This window comes from Halichoerus grypus, chromosome 10, assembly GCF_964656455.1.
Source record: "Halichoerus grypus chromosome 10, mHalGry1.hap1.1, whole genome shotgun sequence".
Classification (NCBI taxonomy): Eukaryota; Metazoa; Chordata; class Mammalia; order Carnivora; family Phocidae; genus Halichoerus; species Halichoerus grypus.
In genome coordinates, this window is record NC_135721.1 from 113,250,855 (window position 1) to 113,275,640 (window position 24,786).

At 54.9% G+C, this 24,786-nt stretch overlaps 1 protein-coding gene and 1 long non-coding RNA gene across 3 annotated transcripts in view; one reads left to right on the top strand and one right to left on the bottom strand.

The window, feature by feature from the left end:
- Window positions 1–24,786, top strand: part of LOC118554353 (uncharacterized) — a 120,301-nt gene that overhangs the window by 11,384 nt on the left and 84,131 nt on the right. The gene's annotated exons all lie outside the window — the stretch shown is intronic.
- SCRT2 (scratch family transcriptional repressor 2) lies at window positions 955–13,725 on the bottom strand. Its single transcript, XM_036121778.2, has 2 exons — window positions 12,726–13,725; window positions 955–1,745 (listed from the first exon to the last, which is right to left on the bottom strand). The coding sequence occupies exons 1-2, from the start codon at window positions 12,856–12,858 to the stop codon at window positions 955–957; spliced, it is 924 nt and encodes a 307-aa protein (XP_035977671.1). The 5' UTR covers window positions 12,859–13,725.

A 24,786-nucleotide genomic window follows, 5' to 3' on the forward strand; every position in this document is an offset into this window, starting at 1 on the left:
GCCAGACAGGGGGAAGGGCATTTGTGAGGTGCCCCAGACTCCCCCCAACAAATAAGGAGGGGTACCTGTAGTCCTGGGGGTGGGGGAAAGTGCTCAGAGAATCTGGGGAGAGGGCGCTAGAGGCTGGAAGCCCAGGGAGGGGCTGTCCTGGGGTGAGAGGAGGACTACGGTAGGGGGCAGGGCCTGAACTGCCCCTCAAGTCTGCCCCAGGTCAGGTGAACTCAAAGGGGTGCGAGTTGCTGGAAGGTTGAGGGGATCTGGAGAGAGTAGGGCGTGGGAGTGGTTGAGAAGGCCCCAGGACCTAAGAGAGTGGGAAATGTATGTGAGAGTGGTGTAGGGGGGGTGTGAATGGCTGGACCTAAGGCCAGGCTACAGAGGGGATCAGGGACAGACTGGGGACTCCCAAGAGGGATGAGGATTAGATCCCTAGATGGGCACACATACAGCAAGACTCGGCAGAGGCCAGAAGGAGGGTCTGGGGTTGGAATGTGGCCTGGGAGCTGCAGGGCCTGCGTACCGGTGTGGACAGGACAGGCTTGAGAGTCAAAGGTAGGTTTGGGCCTTAGACTGGGGTTCCAATAGAGGAACTGTAGGAGACACTCAGCTGAGAAGTGAGAGGAAAGGTCTGAAAGTTGGAAGGGGAGAGGTGCGGGGTCTGGGCGGGAGAAACTTCCGGCTCCGCGGGCCCGGGAGAGGTGCGGACCTGGTGCCTGAGTTGGGAGCCTTGAGGGCGGAGACAGGGGGTCAAGGTCCGAGTCTCGGGACCGGAAAGGACGATGTGGTCGGGGTGCGCTGGGGAAACCAGTGCCAGAGGTGAATGGTGGGTCTGGGGGGCGGGAGAGAAAAGTTCCGGGCTGGGAGGGGGGGTCCCCACGAGGGGCGTGGGCAGGGAAACGCTGCTGGGGCGCGGAGAGGACGGAGGCGGAGGTGGGGGGCCCGAGGGCAGCGGGCAGCTCAACTGGCGGGGCCGGCGGGGGGCGGCGGGGGCGGCTCGGCCCCCTTGACGCAGGCGGCCTCGCAGTGCTTGTGGAGGTAGGACTTGAGCGCGAAGCTCTTGTCGCACTGGCGGCAGCGGTAGTGCTTGAAGGCCGAGTGCGTCTGCATGTGCGCGCGCAGGTTGGAGCGGTCGGCGAAGGCCTTGCCGCAGTGCGCGCAGCCGAACGGCTTCTCGCCCGTGTGCGAGCGCATGTGGCCCTGCAGCAGCCAGGGCCGCGAGAAGGCCTTGCCGCACACGCCGCACTTGTGGCGCAGGTTGTGCGTGAGCACGTGCATGGCCAGCGCGGGCATGGACACGTACGCCTTGCCGCACGTCGGGCACTTGCGCGCCAGCTGGCTGTCCAGGCTGCGGTGCGTCTGCTTGTGGCGGCTCAGGTTCGACGACGTGGCGTACGTCTTGCCGCACTCGGCGCACGCGTGCCGGTGCCCGCCGCCCGCCGGCGCCCCCGCGCGCCCCGCGCGTCCCCCGGCGCTCCCGGCGTCCCCCGCGCCGCCCGCGTCCCCGCCGCCCCCGCCGCGCCGCCGCCGCGAGCGCCCGTCCGAGATGAAGAAGGCGTCCATGGAGTAGCTGTCGGTCACGGCCGCCTCCCCGCGGAAGTAGCGCGCCGACAGGCTGGACTGCGGGCTCTCGGGGTCGCTGTACTCCTCCGGCGCCGCCGGCGGGTAGGCGGGCTCGGCAGGCGCCAGCTCCAGGCCCGGCTTCTGGTCCGCATCGTAGCTGCTGGGCGACAGGCAGTGCGGGGCGTAACCTGCAGGGGCGGGAAGGGAGCGGGGACGAAGGTGAGGCGCCGCCGGGGGCGGGTCACTCCCCGCGCCCTCCAGCGCGGCGTCCCCGTGCTCGCTCTTGGGAGACGTTGGCTGCCGGTAAGACAGTGGTCCCTGTCGTGCACCTCCGTCCTGCCTGGGTTCAGATCCTTCCTCCATGGGCCACGATGAAAACAACCCCTACGCCACCCTCTTGGAGCACGGTGCCCCCATGGTTCTGCTGGCTGTGCGGTCACGGTCTTCTTAAGTGCTCACAACCACGCAGTGAAAGTGTTATTGTTATTACACCCACTTTACAGATAGAGACATAAAGAGTCGAAACTCGCAGCTAGTAAGTGATGGAGCCAAGATTCAGACCTTAGCAGGTGGACGCCAGAGGCCATGCTGTCTTTATTCTAACAACATTCTGCTGTTCTGGTGCTTGCTGTAGCTTCTCTGAATCTGTTTCCTCATCTACAAAATGGAGCTTATGTTTGGACAGTCCCTCCCAGAGTCTTTGGAAGGGCAGAGTTAAGTGATGAAAAGAAGCGTGTATTAAGCGTGCACCGGGCTCTGCCTCAGTATGTATGTTATGTATGTTAACTCATTCAACCCTTACAGACCCTGCGAGGTAGCTACTGTTATCATCCCCATTTTCCGTGTAAGGAAATCGGGAAAGAGAGAGAGAGAGAGAGAGGGAGTGAGCACACAGTAATTGCTATATAAATGTTAGCTATTATAATTACGCTTTTTACTTGCTTGAAAAAGCGACTTCACTGAAGATTATTTAATTGTCTGCCTCCCCCACCCGACTATGAGCTTCCAAGGGCTGGATCTGTGTGCCCAGCATGTGCCTGGCTCAAAAAAGGTGTGCAATGAGTAGATGTTGCATAAATGAATTTAAAATCCTGTTAGACCCACTTCCCAGGATTGCTAGAGGATTTAAGAGGTCAGGTGTGTGGCAAGTAATAGGTGGTCTAGGAAGGGGACTTCCTTGTACTTGCTCCCAAGCCTGTTTTGCTCCCAGCTCCACTAGAAGCATTCTGGAGTCTCCCTGTGAGAATTCACCTCCCCCTCTTCCTCCCTCCTCTTTGGAGTTGGACCAGAAATCCTGTCTACCTTGGGTTTGTGTGATTGGTGGGCAGGCCGGCTGAGGCTCTCCCAGGGGATTCCCAACTGCAGGGGCCACCCTGATTTGTCTCCCTCCTCTCCCCCTCAGGGCCTAGCCTGGTCTCAGCACCCTCCCTGAGGACCCTGGGGTCTGGGCTCCCAGGAGAATTTCTGGCAGATATGCACAAACTTATCAACCTGGCAGCAAGGTTGTGTTTCCATTGTCTTTTGATTCCGGGAGAACAATGAAGGTGAGGCCCCTTTCCAAGGTTTCAAGCTGGGGAATGGCAAAGCAGGAGATTTGACCCTCTCCTTCTGACCTTGAGACCTACTCTCCCCACACCCCACTTCCAGCCTCCCCCACTCAAGAAAGCAGGCGGGAGAGGACTTTGTAAGCAGGGAACTGGATTCAGAGCTTTCCTTCCTTGAAACCGCCTGCCTCATTCAGCCTCTTGTACCTTTTCCTCTCATCTGAAATCTGGGATGGTGACAGAGTGAAGTCTGTGAAGACTGTCCCCCAGCTCTGAAGGCAAGGCTAGGTCCCTTATTTTTTCTTCTTTCCCTTCAGATGTTGGCACAGGACCCTCTGCACACAGAAGTGGTTGGGGATGGTGGGGATGGATGACTCAGTAGGGAGGGGCTCTGGTTGCAGAGAAGGCAAGGGTGCTGGCAGTTTTTTAACTGGGGAGGGAAGGTTGCCCAGCCTCTCAGCAGCCGATTCCTCCCCTCCTGTCTGCCTTTTGTCTGGAGGTCCCCCACCTCCCACTCCAGGAATCAGGCCTCGTACTCAGGCCCCAGGACATTCAAGGAGCATTATTTCAGACTAAGTGAAATACCTGTGGGGCACTCCCAGACCTCCTCTCTCTGCTATATTTCTTCCCATTGTAACTACTGAGAATAATGATAATAATAGCTAATATTTACTGAGCACTTACTGCATGCCAGGCTCTGTGCTCAGCGCTTCACTCCCATCATCCGACCACATATCACAAAAACACTTCTATTACAGATAAAGAAATGGAAGTAGGAGTGGGTGATGGTACTTGCTCAAGGAATGGAGCAAGGATTGGAACCCACTGCACTGCTCCCCTTGTTTTCCATACCCCCAGAGGTCCCCAAGGAAGGGGCTATAGCTGGGTGGTTCACCTCCTATGCCCAATGTCCCATCTTGTGGGCACTCCATAAGTATTTGTGAAATGGGTGATAAATGGTGATAAAGATTTGCCAGGCCAACCTCACTCCCCAGCCCAGCAGGATCTGCTACAAGCCATTCTGTCTACCTGGTCTTGGGACAACTTGATTCCTGGCAGAGATTCTGGGTGACCTTGAGCAAGTCATGCACCTCTCTGTGCCTCAGGGGATAGATAGTATAGGATCCACTTGCAGGGGATCATTGATCATGTGACCAGTGCCTCGCAGGCTCTGTTATGAAATAAGGATGGCATACTGGTTAAGAGCACCACCTTGGTGCCACACTGCCTGAATGGAGTTCCAACTTTACTGTGCCCAGCTGTGTGACCTTAGACAAACTGCTTGACCTCTCTGTGCCTTTCTTGCCCCAGCTGTGGAATGGGGGATAATGTAAGCATGCATACAGTTGTAGTAAGGAGTCTATGAGTAAACAAACAGTAAGTGGAAAATGAACAAATAATGATGAACATCCTAGAGAACTTAACGTGTCAGATGCTATTTTAAGGGCTTTATATACACGAATGCATTCCATCCTCATGACTCCAGTTGGTACCACCTTACACAGATCAGGAAATTTAGACACAAGGTAATTAAGTAACATGCCCAGCAAGTAACTTAGAGCCGGGATCCCAACCCAGTGTTGGGCACATTGCAAACCCCCGATGCATGTGTGCTGTTATGATTAGTAATAATAATCTCCCCAGATGGGTTTCTGTGCTGCAGTTTTCTTGGCATCTGCCAAGACACATCTTGATGTTCTTCTCTGGGCCTCTGTTTCCTGAGGATGTGTAATTTCTACATCATGTTCAGGTGAGGAAACTTGGTGGGTAGTAAGAGTTCAATGAAGCAGGCAAGTCCTCCCCCAGGTAGGGCTTCCTGCCCGTGGTGCCCTCTGGCGGCGGCCTGTAGCCCTGCAGCGCCTTATGCCAGTCGCTGGGGGGCTCTTTACATAGAAATAGGGGGGCCTCAAACAAAGGCTGCTCCTCTGCCTGGGGATGGATGCAGAACTGCCTTCAGGACAGGCCGTGCTGGCCGGACCTGATTCCCAGCAGCTGTGGAGCTCAGCATGGGTGGTGGGGGTGGGGGGGAATTGGGGGTTATATGAGAATTTGCGTGGTCATGTTAGGATGAGGTGGTTCTAACTTGCTTTGTGACCTTGGCCAGGTTACTTAACCTCTCTGGATTTGGTCTGTATAGGAAGAAGGTTGACTGGTATGCTTTAAAGATTCTTTCTGCATCGTGGCTGAATAGATCCTCAGGGACGCCCATTTTCCTGTCCTCCACACCCCCAACCCCCCCCAACCCCACCTCATCCTCCTCAGATCAGCCTAGCCCTCTCCCTGTCTGTGTAACCTTGGCAAGTTATTTAACCTTTTTGTGCCACATATGTATAAGGGAGCTCTTAATAGCATTAAATGAATTAATGCATATAAAGTGCTTAGTACAATGCTTGGCACACAATAGCCTCTCAAGCTGCTTTTATTATCGTCGTCATTATCATCCCTACATGTCCTGGTGATATCCTTCTAATCTACCAGGAGTAGCAGGAGACACACACAGGTGTCTCAGGCTGCTATGTGACCTTGGGCGAACCACCCCACCTCTCTGGTCCTCAACCCTGGAGAACCCTTCAGGACACTCTAAGCTGTGCTCTAACTGTGCATGGAACTCAGATGGGTTTTAGACGCTTTCCTCCGCTCCACAGGTGACCAGAGATGGCTGAGCTGCCTGTCCTCCATCTGACAGGGTGAGACAGGGCTCTCCTGTTTGGGTCCCGATAGAGGCAGGAACGGCCAGGGATCCAGAGAGAAGGCCGGGGAATGCTCTCATCCAGGCTCTTTTACCCATATCCTAGCTGTGTGACCTTGAGCAAGTCACACAGCCTCTCTGGGCTCAAATCCCCTATTTGAGGGATAGGGACCAGAGCCACCCCTGCCACTTGGAGGGATACTTTGGACATACGGAGATACCGTGCACATGTCATCTGAGAATGACTTCTGGTGTTCTCTGCCTACGAGTCTTAATACTTTAGATGGAAGGTCCAGAATCCATTAAAAAATTAAGAATCCTGCACCCAAAGGAGTGGTGGGAAGGGAATTTTATGAAGATTAAGGTTCTAGGTGCTCCACAGACACAGTCTCCTCCAACAGTCTGGCCCATTGGGGTGAGGGCGGGGGCGTCTCCGATAGATAGCACCCCTACTACCTACCGCTGCTTCCCCTGAGCCTCCCCCTGTGCCAGGCACTATGCTATGCCCCGAGGCCTGGAGGCCCAGAGAGGGGAGAAGGTTTGCCCAAGGTCACTGGCAGAGGAGTTAGGCTTACAACCCTCCAGAGTCTGTTTTTTCCAAAATACCCAAACTGGATGGAGACTCCTGGGGGTGGGAAGTTTACAGTTGGTGGGGAAAAGGGGCAGTGGGTTTCTTCAGATAACATCACCTAGTTGACCTGTGTCTGATGGGATGATGGGGTGTTGGGGCTGGGGAGAAGCTGCTTGAGAAAATGTTCCAGCCCCTTGTAAATTTTTGCAAATAAAAGTAATAAAAGTAATGATTGACACTTAATGAGTACTTACTGTGTACAAGGCGCCCTGCTCAGTGCTTTGTGCACATTAGCTCCTGTCTAAGGGAACATGATAGTCACTTCCTCCAGTGCCCTACAGAAGCTGAAGCCCAGAGAGGGGCCTTGACCCACCTCAGGTCACAAAGTAAGTTCACACAAGAGCTAGGCCAGCCTCCCGCCTCTTAGTCCTGGACTCCCTTTTCCCAGTCTCTCCCAGATTCCCAGGGTCCCAAACTTCCTCCAGGGAATTTCCAGCCCCAGTCCCACTTCCCTGCCTTGAGATGGGCAGAAACAGAGAGGGGCCTGGTGGTGGCCCACTTTCCTGAGGAGGGCCCAGCCCTGCTTGGTGGTGGGAGCTGGAGGGGCTGCTGCATGGGTATATTTAGAGCTGCTTCTTGCTGTGCCAGGGCCTCGGGCCTCGAGAATCAGCTCCAGCCAGCTGAGCAGAAAGCCAGGTCTGTCAGCAGCAAAGCGGGATAAAAATAGTTTCTCCTGTCTGCTCACAGAGCTGGGCAAAGGGGCTGGTACCTCCCCCTCCCCTTATTATAGCATCTTTGTTAGCTGTTCCCTGGGCACTGGACCAGAAATGACACCCACCGCCTGCAAGGGCCTGGCAGCTGGTACACCTGCCCACTGGGGAGGGGGTCCCTGGGTCCAGATGATCAGGGGACAGAATGAGGTCTGGCCCAACGTGACCACAGCTGTAGGGTGTGGGGCTGATGCCCACTGACCCAGGCCCAGGGAGTGTCTAGAGGATTCCAGAGTTCCTCCCCCCCTCCAGAAATCCCACATATTCTGTTTTTTCCTGACTGTGACCCAATTCCTGTGGCCCATAGGGAGGTCCACAGCTCTGCAGGAATCAATAGGAAAGATTTTTCAAGGGGTTGTGGAGATAGGAGTAGGTGACTAAGGGTCTTGAATTGCCTAGCACTGGCTGGTGGAGCAGCCTCCTGTTCCCTTGGGGGAATCTTCAGCAGGCCCTTGCACAATGCATGCAGGCTCTCCAAGCCCCCCGCTTTCTGCCCTACCGTCTCTCTGCTCCAGAAGGGTGCAATCAGAGGGCCTATTCCAACCTCCCTTCCTATCCAAAGGCTGGCAGCTAGAGACAGCTGGGAGGGAGGTCAGAGACTCTGGGGGCCCCATCTCCTCAGCAGTGTCCCCCAGAGGGCCTCATCTCTCTCACGTGCCCCCCAGAGGCCTCTAGGCTGTGGGGGTCCCTAGAACATGTAGATGAAGCACTCACCAGGGAGTTGTGACAGAGTCCACCATTTATGCCCTTGTGACCTCATGCGAGTGATGGGCCTCCCTGGCCTCATTTGCCTTTGTAGGTTGGAGCTAATCCTCCCCTGTGCTCACTGCCCTTTGCCTATAGTGTGTGTGGGTGGGGGGGGCGTTGGGGGGGTGCAGGGAGTCTTTGGGATGTGTAAATTGCTGTGCTGACATAGGGACTTGATGTACTTTTCTCCCTCAGGAACCACAAACAGACTGCTTAAAGAGTGGATGCTCAGCTCCAGCCTTTCATGGCCCCCTTGTGACCCCAGGCTTTCGGGGAGGCCGTGGGCCCCAGATTCTATATCCCACACAGGCCCTGTTATTCCACACTCCCACTGACAAATTCTTAGGAAAGTCAGATTTATGGATCCCTAGAAGGTCAGAGCTGAAAGAGATCAAGTTCAACTGCTTGAGTTCATGAAAGGGAAGCTGAGGCTGGGGTAAGGGAAGACTAGTCCAAGGCCACAGAGAAAGCTAATGGTGGGTCTAAGACTTGAACCTGGGAAACCTTGAGAATGGACCTGAACATGACCTTGGACTAGAAATTCGACCTGGATCTTAATCGTGGACCCTGAACCTGAACATTCACCTGGACCTGATCTTAGACATTGAAACTTGAACTTGGACATGAATTTGTCTGAATCTTGGACTGGACCTATAACCTTGGACATTGACCTTGGACCTAGACCTTGGACCTGGTCCTAGACTTAAAGTTGGACATGGATGTTGGGCTTGGATCTCAGATCTGGACCTGGATGTTAGACTGGACATTGGACCTGGACTTTGAACCTGGACCTCTGACATGTCTCTAACCTGGATCTTGGACCTAGACCAAGACTGAGATGCCAGGAGAAGTGGTAGTTAAAGAAGAGCCAGATGGGCCTGCTGTGTGTCCTTGGGCACCTCCCAGCCTTCTCTGGGCTCCCTCTGCCAAGGGATTGGGGCAGCCCTTTTGCATCCCTGCTCTCAAGATGGACTTTCTGAGGTGTGGGGTGGATGTGTTGGGGACTTTCAGCCGGGCTTCCAGGCCTGGCCTGGAGCGACTCCCCGGCGCCATCAGAGAGAGTGAGAGGAAGTGGGCACTGGTGTAATGTGGTCAACTAGATAAGCCCATGGGCAAGAGTAGGAGTGCTTCCTCGGCCTGCTGGGGAGGCTTAATGTAGCTGTGGAGGGCAGACAACTGTGTTATTGGATTGGCATTGATCCCTCATCTGCCTGGGTCAGATGCACTCTGAAGGAGTATGGAGGCAGGACGAGGGTGGGGTTACAGAGAAAGGGGGCCAGGGAGCCCGGCTGGAGTTCAGAGTCAGGGTGTGAGGGTGTGAGGGAAGTAGGCAGTGAAGATGTCTTCGGCTGGGGTCCATGGAGACTGCTGCCCTGCAGATAGATGAGCAGCAGCCTGCTCTGGGATGGCTAAGAGTCCCCAGCATCTCCCCAGGATAGGGGCCCAGGGCCTGCAAAGCGGTGGGCTTGGTGGAGCTGGAGGGCGAGGGTGTGAGAGGGTTAGGAGGATGTGAGTTGGCATTTCACAAGACTGAATCTGTGTTCAGAATCACTCAGGGAAGAGGAGGGGAAGGGAAGGCTGCACTGAGGCAGAAAACAGTGGAGGAGCAAGAGGAGCGGGAGGGGGCGAAATGAGGCATTGTATTGGACAGGATGCTGGAATTAAATCTAGTCTCCCTTCTTTGGGGAGCTCTGCAGAAGGGCCTGGAGGTTTTTCCATTTGGAAGGCTTCCCCTTCCCTATTTAGGGGTTCTTTGGGCTGGGGGAAGGCCTGGAGCCCAGATGCACCTGCCGCACCCTTTGCCCAGCCCTCAGAGGCTGAAAAGGGAGGGAGTAGGGAGGCAAAGAAGAGCATCGCTTGTGTGTGTGTGTGTGTGTGTGTGTGTGTGTGTGTGTGTGTGTGTGTGTAGGAGGAGGAGGAGTCCTTCAGGAATCCTCAGCACTCCCAGGCATTCCCTGAGCTGGGAGTACACCTCTTTTATTTGGGGCCCTGCATCTTCCATCAGTTGGGAGCCTGTGGCTCTCCTGACCTCCACATTCACGGGCCCCCTCCCCACACCCCTCCCCAGCTTCCCCTCCCACCAGCCTCATCCTGACCCTGTAGCCGTTGCTGCAGGAATGGCTTGTAAGAGGATCTTTCTAATAACTGGAACTCTCTCCAGCCCCAGGCCCTTCCCCCCTTCCCCCTCCCTCTCCTCCCTCCCTCCTTCCCTCCCTCAATCTCCTCACCTCCCCCCCTCCTCTCTTTCTCCTTGTTTACCCAGCACACTTACACACGCTGGGAGAGAAAAACGTCGGCTCAGCAATTTTTCACACTTCCCTCAAACGCTCAGCAAGGTTATTTCCGGCAGAGCGGAGACAACGGGCCACTAGGAGCCAGCAGACTCTCTAAGGACCCCCAGCACCCTGCCCACCCATGGAATGAGGGAGCCTTCACTGTCCAGTCTAGCCACACCCCAGGGATAGGAGAGAGGCCCCTGCAAATAGGATGAGGCCGTCCCTGTGTTTCCCAGCCATACCCAGGCTTGAACGGTCACCCCCTGGTCTCCGGCACTAACCCTTCCCTACTGACGCTGCCAAAGCAGCTAGACCAGGGTGCCTGTCCTCACTGTGGGGCATCCTGCGGAGAATGAAGCCAAGAAATACCTGGTCTCCGAAACTTGGCCACCCTCAGCTAGGCATTGGATGGTAAACAGAATCCTACAGAAACCCTGACAGTGGCCCCCTACATTCTGTTAGACCCTCATCCAGGCATCTCCAGTGCCTCCCATCTCACACTTGACCTTCACAAAAGCTGAGCTTGTCAAAGTCGGAAGGATGCTTGGTTCAGCATCCAAACTCTTCCACTGCCGGGGAGACAGGACCAGAGAAGGGAAGACACTTGCCCAAGGTCACACAGCGAGTCAGAGACCTAGTCTCCCAGAGTTCCAGGCCAGATATCAGACTGTCAGGACAGCCTCAGGATTCTCTGGAGGCTAGGGAGGTGGTCTAGAGCCCTTTGGGGGAGAGGGCCAAAGACGGGTGGTTCTAGAGTGTCAAACCCGGTAGAACCCCCAGGGGAACACCCCTGCTTATAGCTTTGCCCCAACTTTTGCCCTGACCCCACCATTCACTCAAGGGCTCCTTTCAAAGTGTTTTGGGACTGAATTCAAAGCAAGGCACTCTTGCCTCCCTCCTGAGGAATAGTTTGCAGTTTGGGCTGTGTATAAGAAATTCTCTAAGCTTCTCTGGGTTTCCTCAACTGGCCTGGGGACAGGACCATGGGGGCTTCAGGGGGTGGGAGCCCAGGGCTTTGTGTCAGTCCCCCAAGGGATCCACATCCTAGTCTTGCAGGCATTTCAGTTTCTACCCAGATCCTAGCACACACACTCCCCAGCCCTGGCACTGTCCCAGGTCCACCCTCTGTCCTGCCAGCACTCAGACAAGCCCAGCCATATCCCTGGGCCCCTGTCTTCGACCCCAAGAGGCCCTGGGGTCAAGAAAAGAGGGCAGTAGAATAAGGGACATATGGGCAAAGGAAAAGGGGGTTGGTTCTCTGGGGGATCTGGGGGAGGCCTGAGGCTGAGGGGCTGTAGCTGTATCCCTGATCACTCCCTAATTACTTTGACCTTGATGAGGTCACAGAGCCCTTTGCCCAGCGCCCTCTTGCTACCTGGTTTGATAGAGTGATGGAATGTGGGTGAAGTGCTTGGAAATCCCTAAGGTGGAAACTCCCACCCTCCTGGGCTCCGCCTTCACCACCTCAACGCCCCCCCCACATCCTCAACCCTTTCTTCTCTTCTTTTTCTCCCCTCCCCTCCCCTCTCCTCTTCTCCTTCATCCTCCCCTCCCCACACACCCCAAAGCTGATGCCACATGTGATGTCAGATTTCTTACTGCCAAAGAGATGTCTCTTCTCCAGACACCTGCCTGGTATGGGCCATGATAGGAGAACCCTTTTGTGATTTGTGATCCCCTTGATGGGGGATGGGGTCTACAGAAGCAGTCTCTGATTCTTCTCCACACCCTTCAGAGATCACCCCCTTCTGAGGCTGAATGACCTCTCTTGTCCCTCAAACCCTTGTCCTTGCAGGAACTTGCTCTGAGAAGAGATGGAGTGTGTTGGGGGTGGGGGACTTATAAGGAGCAGCAGGGCTGGCTCTGGAGGGGGTTGAGAAGCTGGAGTGGGGAGAAAGTGCAGCCCAGGGGACCAGGAGCCACTTTGGGGGAACCCCTCCTAGAAACCCCCTCTTCCTTGCCGCCCCCAGGACAGGCCCAGCCTTTGGCAGGCATGTGGCTGAGGGTAACAAAAGAGTTGCTGAGAGAGGGGGCCTGGGAACACTTGTCTGGCATCGCCAGGGGGAGCAGGCTTGAAGGGAAGGAGCCCCCCCCCCCGCTACACCCAAGGAGCCAGCCCTATCTCCCCAGGGACTGGTAGTCCTGGCTCGCTTATCTTCCCCACCAGGGCAGTACACTCAGGCAGCTAGCCTCCTTCCCTCCACCAGGGGAGAGGACCCTCAGACTGCCTTATGCATTAGCCCCCCAGCATTAGTCCTTCGTAGGTGCCTCTCTCTCTTTCCATTCTCTCACCACCCCACACTCCAGCCACGTTCTAGGGCCACAACTTTCAAAGTCCGGGCTGGCGCGTGGCTGTGGGATGGATCGACCCTGCGACTTTCCCTTTGTAGGGACCTAGCCCCTGCCCCGCCCGCCCGGCCCTCGGGAAGCCCGGGAGGAGCACACAGCCAGGGAAATCTCCTCCCGGGGTTCCCTGCCGCGCGCACCTCTCCTCGTGGCCCGAGTTGGGGAGGGCCCGAACTCCCCTCCCTCTCCCCCCCAGCCCCCCCCCCCCCGCCGGGTCCTACTCACCGTTGTCCCCGGGCGGCCCCCGGGCGCCAGGCAGCACGTAGGCGGTCTCCAAGGGGTGGTAGGTGGGGGCCGGCACCCCGCTGCACTGGAAGCCGTCCCCTTTGATCTTCTTTACCAGGAAGGAGCGCGGCATGGTGCGACTGGCGGGGGGCTCGGCGGGGGCACTTGCGTGGGGCCCCGGTGGGGGGAGGCGGCCAGCCGGGCGCGATTGGCTGTCTGCGCGGGGTTTCAGCACTGGACAGCTCCCAGCGGGCCGGCGGGCGGGCGGCAGCGCGGAGCCGGCACCGGTGGCGGCGGCCCCGGCTCTGGCTCGGGCTCCCGCTTGGGCTTGGCGGCGGCGGCGCGCAGACAGGCGATCGCTGGAGCTGTGCTCAGCACTCCGGCTGCCGGCTTTATATGGGACGCAGGCTGGAGGAGATCAGGTGGTCCCCTAGCAATGGAACTGTTCAGCGCTCTAATCCATCAAATGTCCCCCAGGACAATCGCTCCGCACACGTTCCCCTGAACCGGCAGCGGTGGGGGCAGGCCAGGCGCAGGGAGCAGCGGGCAGGCAGGAGGGGAGAAAGTGAGGGCGAGAAAGGCGCAGAGATACAGAGAGACGGAGAAAGAGGAGTGGGGGGGGAGGGAGAGAGAGAGAGAGGGAGAGAGAGAGGAGAGAGGAAATACACGGAGAAAGACAGAAAGAGACATACAGAGAAAGAGAGACACACACACTGAAAGAGGTAGAAATAGAGACCGAGATGAGGACAAAAAGACACAAGAGAGGAACAGAGAAGGAAAACAGAGATGGAAAGAAGTAGCAACACACGCTCACACACCCATGGGAGAAAGAGAGAGATCCAGACACACAAAAAGAAAGCCCCTCAGGGATGCAAAGAAAGGGAAAGAAAAGTGTAAGGTAGAGGGAGAAGCCGAGGGGAAAGGACAGAGAGTGGTCCGGGCAGGCGGGGTTCAGGCACATGGGGACACAGGGAAGGGGATGCAAAGAAAAGAGTGTGAGCTCGCCAGCCGCGACCCTCCTGCCTCCAGTCCTCTCCCTTTCCCGCAATTCAGAAGTGGCCAGTGTGGACACTCAGCTTTAACTAGAGGAAGTCGTCACCCCCACCCCAGCCTGACCTCCCACTGAAGCCCCCTATTGGGTTTGGGGTTCAACTTTCTTCTCCCAGAACTGGTGGGGGCAGCAAGTCCCCGATGCGGATGCCGGCCCCGCTCAGCCGGTCCTGTTCCGGTGCCTAGCTCAGGCAGGCGCTGCAAGAGGAAGTGAAAATCGTCCAGTAATTAATTTCCCTGCTGCCGGGGGGTGGTGGTTTTGACACATCCGAGGCTGTGTCTTTCCCTGAAGCGGGGAGCAGACAATAGAGACACGTGGACTGAGAAGGGAGAGGGGGGAAGGGAGGGGGAGCGGGGCTCCCGCTGGAACTCTTTGCAGGTCAGCTCCTTTGTCTCCAGGAGGATCTGAGCAGAACCCCCCCCCCCGCACTATCCAGCCAAAACCTGGGGGAGCTCCTGTATCTTGGAGGAACGAGGAGCAGGAGAACTCAACCCCCTTCCCAGAGACTGCTTGGCAAAGTGCCGTGGTGGTGGGCTGGCCTCAGCAAGTATGGGATGGCCAGTGCACAAGAGTCCCAGAATCAGACTCCAGGAATGCCAGGATCTCATTGGTCAACAGCATTTTGTTTATGGGATGCCAGGCTGATGGAGTGGGGATGTGTTTTGGGACTGGGTCATTCAATACCAGTTGGGATACTAAGACCCAGAGAGGGTATGGAGGAGCCTGAGGTCCCACTGTGAGTCAGCAGAAATTTCCAGAAAGCCTTGTGTGGCCTTTGGCCACCACTGAGTGAGGGGCGCACACAGTCTTTGAGGTATGATGTAGAATCTTGGAATAAAATTTGGGCCCTTGAACTTGCCAAGGCCCTGCAGGATCTTGGGGGATGGGGTGGGCATTGCCCATCTTCCCAGCTATATTGCCTCACATTTTGCTCCCTGGGACTTTTTTTTTTTTAACCTTAGTCACTGAGGGTTGAGATGATCATACCCCTTGACTCATGGCACACCCCTGTATCCCCTACTCCAGCCACACAAGCCGCTTCTACTTCTTCAGGCTTGGTGCTCACTGGCTTATCTCTTGGCCTCCACAGTGTTTCCTCTCCTCAGATTGTTCTTCCCTCCACTTCATCCTAGCACACCCTTATTTGTCCTCAGGGCTTAGCTGAAGGATCCCTTCCTCTAGGAAGTATCCTGACTTCCTATATTGTGGACTAGCCCAGCTTGTCCTTTAGCCCCTGAGCTTCATGGGGACAGAGACTCTGTCCCATGTTTGGCTCAGCATACTCTTACGATGTGCAGTGGGACATCCCTGCTCCCCTCCTTACTAGCAGTGGAACCATGGCAAGTTATTCAACTGCTCTGTGCCTCACTTTCCCCCTTTATAAAATGGGAATAATAACTGCTGTCAGCTCAGGGGCTTGGCAGCATTACCAGAGTTGCTATATATAAAAGGCTTGGAATGATGCCCGGCATATAGTAGGTGCTCAATACATGTGGCTTCTATATGTACAGTGTGCCTGGAGTACCCCACGTATTTGTGGGGTTCTGTGGAATAAGTGATGACACAGTCCTCATCTCTGCTCTCTTGGAGGTGACATTCAAGGGACCGTGGCTGGACACTGAAAAAGGAAACACTGATATCAACAATATCCTTTCAAATAGTTGCTCAGTGCTGTGAGGAGCATAAAACTGGGTGAGGGGATGGAGAATGACGATGCCTAGCCAGGGTGGCTAGCAAGGGTCTCCTGGAAGAGGTGACATCTGAGCTCAGACTTCTAGAGGTGCTTAGTCCAGTGGGGTAGATGAGACACCTGGGTGAGGGGCGCCTGGGTGGCTCAGTCGGTAAGCGTCTGCCTTCAGCTCAGGTCATGATCCCAGGGTCCTGGGTTGGAGCCCCACATGGGGCTTCCTGCTCAGTGGGGAGCCTGCTTTTCCCTCTCCCTCTGCCCCTCCCCGTGCTTGTGCTCTCTCTCTCTTTCAAATAAATAAATAAAATCATAAAGACACCTGGGTGCCCATGAGCTCCCCTCTGCTGGCCCGACAGTTCTACCATTCCCATCTCCTACAAAGAGACAGTGACACTGAGCCCAGGGGGCTTCCCAAGACACTGAAGGTTCACGGTGTCTTAGGGACAGAGCTGGGATTGGGCTCTCTGTCATCAGGGCTTCTCACTGGGCAGGATGGAGAGGTAATCCCCCCCAGAAGTGACACATCCAAGGTCCTGTAGACCACCAGTGCCAGATTGAGCGTAAGATACCAGGTCTCTGTCCTCCGGTTGGAAGGTGGCACGGACGCCTTTAGCAGATAAGAAGAAACCTTCGGCCCAGAAAGTGAGGCTCAAGAATACCTACAGGGTGGGGAGGCCTGAAGCATGGATGAAATACACAATGGCTGGGACACTGAGAAGGGCCTTCTGTCCCCTAAACCTCCCCTAACACTGGCTTCCTGGTTCCAGGAAGTCCACTTTGAGAAACTAATTTCTCCAAATCACATCAAATAAGTAAAGAACTTTAATCTCGGGGATGTTTGCTGCAGCAGCAGAGACTGGAATAAAAACCCCAAACTGGAGAAAATGGAGAGGGGGCTATGAAGAAGACACCTGTTTGATGGACTATTCTATAGTCATTAAAAATCATCATACAAGGGAAGGGCTCATGGAATTATGTTAAGGGAAGGATGTAGAATCCAGAATTCTCTTAGCACATTTGCAACTAGGAACCAAAATTAAAATAAACATGCCTAGAAAAGTGAAAGGAGGACGGGAGGCCTATGGGTTTTCTCCCACCTTCTTTTCATGTTTTCTAAAATGACCATAAAATATTTCGGTTCAACAAGCATTTATCTTGAGCACTTGCTAACTACTCCCTTCCTTCTAAAGAGAAGAACCGATACATTTTGTAAAACACGTCAGGACAGTCATTCTTCTGACTTTTGGGAAGATAGCACTGCTGGTGGCAAGTGTCCCCAGCGACAATAATAATTATTGTTCTATCAACAGCAGCATTGCTGAGCAGCTCTGCGTGCCTGGCACTGTTCTGAACACTCACCCTGCACAGAAGCTGGCCTCGCCAGGGGCTTTAGCTAGAGGGATTCAGAGTCAGCCTGTTTCCAGTTCAAATCCATGTTCTGCCACTTGCCAGCGGTGTGGTCCTTGGTGCCTCTGTTTCCTCATCTGTAAAATGGGGGCATTAGCAGGGCCTGTCTCACAAGGGTGATGATTAAATGATAAAGTCCCCGTAAAGTGTTTCCGAGCAGTGCCTGTTACAGAGCCGTTACACAGTAACTTGACTTGATAATTGTTGTCTATTTTAATTTACATATCTTCACTCATCTACGCCTCACCACGGCCTCATGGGAGACGACTCTGTTATGCCCCATTCCACAAATAGGGCTGAAATGACTGGTTCAAGACCACAAGGTCACCGTGTGGAGGAGCTGGGGAGGGTCCCAGATCCACGTGGCCCACTGCCTGCCTCCCCAGGAGCCCTAGGCTTGAATTAACAGGTCTCCCTAGTGGGGACTGCAGGCTCGGCCCTCTTGCCCTCCTTAGTCTGCGCTGGTATCCTCCACATTTCAGCCTTGCTCTGCCTGTCAGGAAGGAGGGTGGCTACTGGTGTGTGGGTGTGGATCTCAGGGCCGTGTGGGTCCAGGTGGCTGGCAGAATTGCCCCGCACCTGCGCCTCACTCTGCGCATCTGTAGAGGGAACGAGGCATCGTATTTGCAGTGTTCACTGCCTGTGATTAGGAAGGAGCAGTGCTCTGAGAGTCAGGAGCCCAACTCTAGCCCCGGCTCTGCTCCCTCTGCTCCCCCTTCTGGGCTCCAGCTTTCTCATCTGTCAAATGGGCATGAGATAAGATGGTCCCTGAGCTGCTGTCCAGAGCCGATAATGGAATTCTGTATGAATTCCAAGGAGGAGAGTGGCCACAAATGCATCCACTCCATGCTGATGGGGCTCTTTTTCTGGTAAGCTACACTTATGCTGCCCTGCTTCTCCAGGGTGTTTGATCCAGGCCCTCCTCCTCCGGGCCGAAGGGGAGAAGGTGGGAGAAGGGTGAAGCTCTGTACGCCAAGACTCACAGAGGCGGTCTTGCCTAAGGGCACACAGTGGGTCCTCTGGAATTTGATAGGTGTGGGGTTTTCTCTTGGGCCACTTTGGATCTCTGGGAAGCAGGTGTGAACGTGGAGGTGGAAGGACAAAATTTTATGGGAGATAAGACCCGTGGAGAAAAGAGGGGTGCCTTCAGCCAGGGTGCAGGTGTGGCCCCTGTGCAGGGACAGATGGGAGAAAGGACGATGTCCGAGCCGGAGCCTCAGGCAGTGGTGCGGGGGTCCAGGGCGGTCTGGCCAGCCAGCAGGGAGTTCCAGTGCAAAGATTTTCTGCAGAGGAGCCCCGTGCCGGGCAGAATGGCCAGGCCCTGGTTCCCTGCTCTCGGTGACTGCGGTCCGGAGGAGGGCCGAGTGGCAGGCATCTTACCACAACTGCGCATGTTTTTCTTTACTTTATTCATTTAATAAACACAGCTCTGGGCCCTGTGCCAGCTACTGATCTGTATACTTTCCAAATATTACCTTAGTGAATCCTCACACTTGCCTTTTCAGGCAGGCAAGATTGTTAGCCCCATTTTACAGAGGAGGAAACGGAGCCCGGAGGGTTTAAGGAACTTGCGGCACGTTCCGCAGCCAGTTCGGTGGGCTCCAGAGGCGGGGCTCTGACCCAGTCGCCCCACTGCCTCCCCTCCCACTGCAAAGGTCCTGGCAGCCTTCCACTTTCATTCCTCATTGCCTCGGGAGCTCACAGCTTCAGCAAACTCCAAGAAGGGGCCAACTGGAAGGGTCAGGAGTGTGGCCGGGTCACAGACCTTCCTGAAGCTTCTTCCCTCTTCCCTCAAAGCCTCCCACCTCAAGGCCTTTGCAGGCCTGTTCCTGCTGCCTAGAGCACTCTTACTTCCCTCCTGGCTAGTTGCCCTTTCTGCTATCACTCCCCCCACCCTTCCGCTTAACCCTAGGATCTAGCCCAGGACAGACATGATATGTGGCGGGAAAGAGCATGTTTCGGAGTCCCAGATGATAATAATGCTAGCTGACATTTATTGAGCACTTATTTTGTGCCGGGAGCCAAATCCAACCCTTTGTGTGGATTACCTCATTTAACCATCACCACAACATGCCAAGTGGAGCCCTACTGATATCCCCCTTTTACAGAAGGCTCAGAGAGGCAAGATGCTTGCCCAAGGAGACCCAGCTAGGTGTCAGGATTCAAACCAGGCTGACCTGGCTGCAAAGCCCTGATTTTAAACCATACAGTCCTTCTCCCTAAGAGGGCCAAAGGTGCCAATGCTGGGGTAGGTAGGGGAGGCCCTTCCAAAGGGATTCTCCTTCTTCCTCCCCCTGCCAAGGCCCAGTGCTTCTCAAATGGGAGCCCGGATCTGCTCCATTTACTGCTACACCCTCTCGCCTACAGAGTGCGGGGCAAATAAAAGTGCTCAATGACTATATCTCTTGAATGAATGAATAAACTATTGAGTGAAAAGCCTCCTGGTGACCCCCACTCACCTTAGTCCTCTTCAGCCTGAGTTTGGGTTGATTTGTCAGCCCTCAAGATTTCCTTTTGCCTTTGGGGATAATCGAGTCCCTATCCTGACTATCATAGGCCTTGCAATTCCCTCATTAAAGTGTCTTTCCTTAAAGTTGGAGATGTTCCTGAATATGCTAACCTCTGTCCCTGACAAGGTCACACCTTAAGTGGCTCCCTGAAACCTCTAGAAAGGGGGTAGAGCAGCTAAGAGACCCCCACACCCGAGCCCCACATTTAAGCAAGTGAGGTGGTTCAGAGCTTGGGCCCAGGTCACCCTCAGCCAAGTTTTAATTCCGGCTCTGCCTCTTCAAGCTGTGGTACTTTGGGCAAGTCACTTTGCCTCTCTGTGCCTCTATTTGACTTCTGTAAACTGAGGCCAATGATAGCACCTATTAAATAGGGTTGTATGAGGCCTGGAGCATAACAGGAAGCTCTACTTGAATAGCCTTTGGAATATCAGCATGATCCCCACACCACCCCCATTTAAAAGTTGGGAAAAACGGAAGCACGGGACAGGGAAGTTCCCTTTCTGGGACTTTTAGGCTCCTGCCTGCCACATCAAGGCTGCCTCCCTCACCCTACAGTGGCCCGCCTGCCTCCCTCTCTTCCCCACCAGCCGAGCCCAGAACCATCCGTGGCAGATGCTGAGGCTGCTGTTGGATCTGCCGAGTTGGCATTTCCAGGCTCCCAGGGCTCCTGGCACAGAGGAATCGACCATTCTCAGCACCCCCAGTTCTGCCTTCCCGCTCCCTGCCTCTGTTCATACACCAGCTGGGATCCATCAGCTTTTGGAGAAAGCCAGGAGGTGGCCCATGTGCGCAGAGGCCAGGGGCTTTCAATATTGACCCCCCCAGGCTTGGTGGGGGGACAGACTCCCAAAGACTCAGCACACCCATGTGCCCCTAGTTCACACCTTCCCAGCTTCTCCATCTCTCCCCAGCTGCGGGAGGGCTAGGGAGCAAGGGGGTTAAAAGCTTGGATGGCTTGGGGTCAAATCCCACATCTGCTGCTTACTGGCAAGTTACCTACCCTGAGCAACTTACCTATCTTTTTTTGTACCTCAGTTTCTTCGGCTGTCGAATGGGGATGTTGGTACTAAGGGGACCTACCTCACGGAGCAGGTGGGAAATAAGTGAGGGGTTTAGGATGCCACTTTGCACCGAGTTGGTGCTCAGTAATGCCAACCATTGTTAATTCCAAGGCCATTCTCTTCCAGGCCCGAGGAGCATCTTCTCTTGGACTCCTGTGGCTCTAGCAGCCGAGGCCCTACAGTGAAATCCTGCTCGCCTGGTGCACAGTAGGGCCCGCCTAAAAGGTCCGCTTGACTGTGATCGCACATGAGCTTGTGGAACCCTCACAACCACTTTTGGGGGTACACAGTATGTTCATAACCATTTTCTAAAGGAGGACACTGGGCCCAGAGAGGTTAAGAAATTGCCCAAGGGCTCACAGCTAGTAAGTCGGCAGAGGCTTACTGAGCACCTACTATGTGCCAGGCACTGTGCCAAGGGCTGGGGACACAGCAGTGAACAGGACACACCTGCTTTCATGCCGCTCACGTCCTCTGTGCCAGCAGGTAATAAACAAGTGGGCAGATAGACCAGCTTCCTGTCCACGAAACACAGAGAAGACAAGTGACGCGGGGCAAAGGTAGAATGGGGTGGGGGCTGTTTTAGGTGAGCTGGTCACGGGAGACCTCTCTGAGGAAATGACTTTTGTGTAGAGTCCAGAATGCGGCAGGGGCTTGCTCGAGACACAGGGACCCCAATCTAGCAATGCTGTGGCAGGTTCAGTCTGGAATCCTAGAGATCCCGGTGCTGGTGGACCTAGAGCTCAGTTGCCTTGGTCGGCTTCAAAGTGGAGAACGTTTTCCTCCTAATCCAGCTGGCCCACCTCTGTGGGACGGTGCAAAGAGTGGTGCCAAGTGTAAATGACTTCGATTCTCCAAGCGTCACCTTTCTCATCTGTAAAATGGGCACTGATAATCAGGGCACACGCCTACCAGACAGCTGAGCCGATTCACAAAGACAATTCACAGGAAGTCCTGAGCGCAGAGCTGGGCCCCAGAAGCACCTGATCCTTGCTGTCTGGAGGGGACAGGGGACCTTCCTTTCAGCTGCCCAGCACCTTCCAACACCCTTGCCTTATGAGCCTCCTCCTTGCACTAGTGGGGTCCCTGCTGGACTTCCGCACTTGCTCTGCCGCCAGGGGCAGTCATGTGGTCCAGGCCAGCCCCGTGCCGTTCTGGCTGGTGTAGCAGCCTCCACACTGAGTGTCCAAAAGCAGCAGCAGGGACAAAGGTCGCAGTGTTAACATCCAGCGTCAGAGTCAGAGTCAGCAGTGTGGCCTCAGGGCCCTCTCCCCTCCCTCCCCCCCCGCCTCCGTGTGCCAGGGAAGTCTCCCTCGGACCAGGGCTTCGACCCGATTTGGGGCTTTCTTTTTTTTAAATTTTATTTATTTATTTGAGAGAGAGATTGAGAGTGAGGGAGAGAGAACATGAGGTGGGGGCAGGAGCAGAGGGAGAGGGAGAAGCAGACTCCCCGCTCAGCGGGGCTCCATCCTGGAACCCCAGGATCATGACCTGAGCTGAAGGCAGAGGCTTAACCGACTGAACCACCCAGGCGCCCCAGGGGCTTTTTTTTTTTTTTCTTGTTATGAAGCCTTTAGTCCTGGTTTCTGACCCTCTGAGGAGGTTCTTCAAGCATGTTTGCTGCCATGGATCCTGGATGATTCAGCAGCCCATCATTATCTGGAAACTCTAGTAGTAATATTTTTCTCAGGTTGAGTGAAATCCCACAGACTCCATCCTTCTCCCGGGATGGCCCCTTGGGGATATGCAGACACTCAGTTCTTTCCACTGTCCACTCTAAGGGCAGGGGTCTGGGGTTGTTCCCATTTGTGTTCCCAGCTCTTAGCACAATGTGGCTCAGAGAGAAGTCTCAATACATGAGACTTCGTGATACGAACCAATACGTGGCTGCCATCATGCCCCCTCCCTGTGTTGTTGCTAGACCTCCTGTCACTGCCCCTTCTCCTCCATCTCCTGCTCCCAAGAGCGCTGCCCCTCCCCTGCCCCCCAGGAATGACCAGTTGATGACAGCTCAAGAGCCCACTTTGGTTGGTAGCAGTTGCCTGGAGTCTGGTGTTGCAGTAAATTCTGGAACTGAGCTTGGGAAAGACTGCCGAAATTGATTAAGGATGTCTGCCAAGATACGGGAAGGGAAGGGCTAGCATGTGCTTGACATGCTTGTCATTCTCTGTCACAGGTGCTCCTAGAAAGAATTCAGGAGTTCTGTCATGAACTTGGATAGGAAAAGTATTACGTCTTTAACTCCACTAGCCTTTATCTGAAACTTACTATTCCTTCAGTGATGAATGCAGTGGTATTGGCAGGACCAGTGATTTTGTCACTAATAGAAACCATAGATATTTTCTTATCACATTACAGATGTTCCAGATATCTTGAAATACTATTTACACTCACCATCGCTTGGAAATTACAATAGTTATTTGCTAGATCTTGTGTTATAATGTAATAAAGAAATACATACATAACTGTAATGCAAACTTGTTTTTCATATTTTGATAACTGTTTCGAAGTAATTGGTTTCCTTTGTAAGACTATGTGTTTTATTTTATTAATTTAAAGACATTATTCTGAGAAAATGTCCATAGGATTTACCAGATAGGAAAGGGTTCCAGGAACTCAGGCCTCTCAGGTTTTGGGAACTCCCTCCCCACCACCTTCCCGAGTTCCTTCCCTTATCCTGGATCTGGGAGGGAAGCCGGAGGACGAGGTGAAGTCCTCCGGACAGGAGAAGCCTACACACAGCCGGCTTCTGTACCAGCCTCCCTGGGCTGATGTAGGAGGTGGCGAGTCAGCAGAAGCCTCTAAGTTGAGGGAGAAGAGGTTGTGCGGGCTACTTCTGGGCCAAGGCTGGACCATCTCATGCCAGAGGTGAGAAGCTGGTGTTTTCCAATGTGATTTGAGGGAAGGAGTCTTAGGGAAGGACATTTCAGCCCCAGAGAGGTCCTGGCTCATCCATCCTGATGCGCTCAGAGGCCCTGGACAGAAGGATCCTGTGGCGTTGGAGGGAGGAGGCCACGCCACAGGGCCCAAGGGCCCAACCCCTTCGTCCAGCATGTGCAGCTCACCATTCGTCACCGCATTCATTCACTTACTCCTTTACTTGCTCACTCACTCACTCACTCACTCACATTTACTTAGTGCCTCACAACTGGCCCAGTCATGTGTCAGGACCTGGGCTGGGCACTAGACAAAAAGATGGAGAAGGCTCAGTCGTTCCCTCAAAGACACAAGCAAAAAGACAGTGACAATGTCACGGCTTGATGCTTTGATGGGAGAAGTCCATGAGATCCCTAGCCCAGCCCAGAGGAATCAGGGAAGGCTCTCCCGAGGAGGTGACCTTTCAAGAAAGTAGGAATTAAGGAGGCCCTTGGTTGCTGAGGAAGAGTGCTCGGGAAGCAGGAGGGGAAGCATGTGCAAAGGAGCTGGGGGAGAAAGAGGATACAGGGGACCCACAAAGTATCCACTGCCAGGGATAGAGGTGGTGAGGCCTGGCTGGCAGGGCCACGTCCCGTAGGAAGCCTGGAAGCCGTGCTTGGACAGTTTCCTGGCTATGGTGAGGAAGGGGTGTGGGCCCTGCTGTCTCATCTGTCAGAGGCACTGAGCTGTGTCTTCAGTGGCCTGGGGAAGTTCAAGGTCACCCCGTCTGGGGTGGGGGAGGTGGAGACCATCTCAGCAGGGCTGGCAAAGGCCAACTGGGAGGCTGGGGCCCATGCCTGCCCCTCACGGCAGCAGCCACGAAGTCCTTCTGCTCTGAAGGCCCAAGTGGGCCCTGTTCCTTTATTGATGGGCTGTGTGAGCAATTTGCTCCTTGCTGGCCGGCTGGCTGGGTGTGGGATGCGGGGATTACTCACGCCCCAGTTGTGGTCCGGCCTCTGCAGGCTGCGGGGTAATGAGTGAGGTAATTAAGTGTAAAAGACAGGAGCGAGCAGGGGAGGGCTGAGGGGGGCGAGCAGTCACTGGCTCTTTTCAGGAGCAGAGGAGTGAGATAATGTAGGATAATAGCCCAGCCAGGCCCTGCCCCGGCAGCCCGGCCTGTGCCGAGAGGTGCCCCCCAAACGGCCAAGACAATTCAGCCTTTTCAGGGAAAATGGGGGGGCTCAGGCAGGGCCAGCTCCTGGGGACAGCTGTATGGAAATGACAGCTCCTCTCCTTGGTCCTGTCCTGTGTTGGCTGAGGGTGGGGAGCAGACGCCTTTGGCTGGGGATGAGGCTGAGAAGAAGTAGATAGGTCCAGGGAAGCGTGTGAGGCAAGCCGAGGGGCCCATGCGGGGCTGGACGGCTGAGCTATGTGTGGGAGAGAGAAGGGACATATTGAGAGCAGTAGGTGAGGTTGTTCGTGGCTCCAG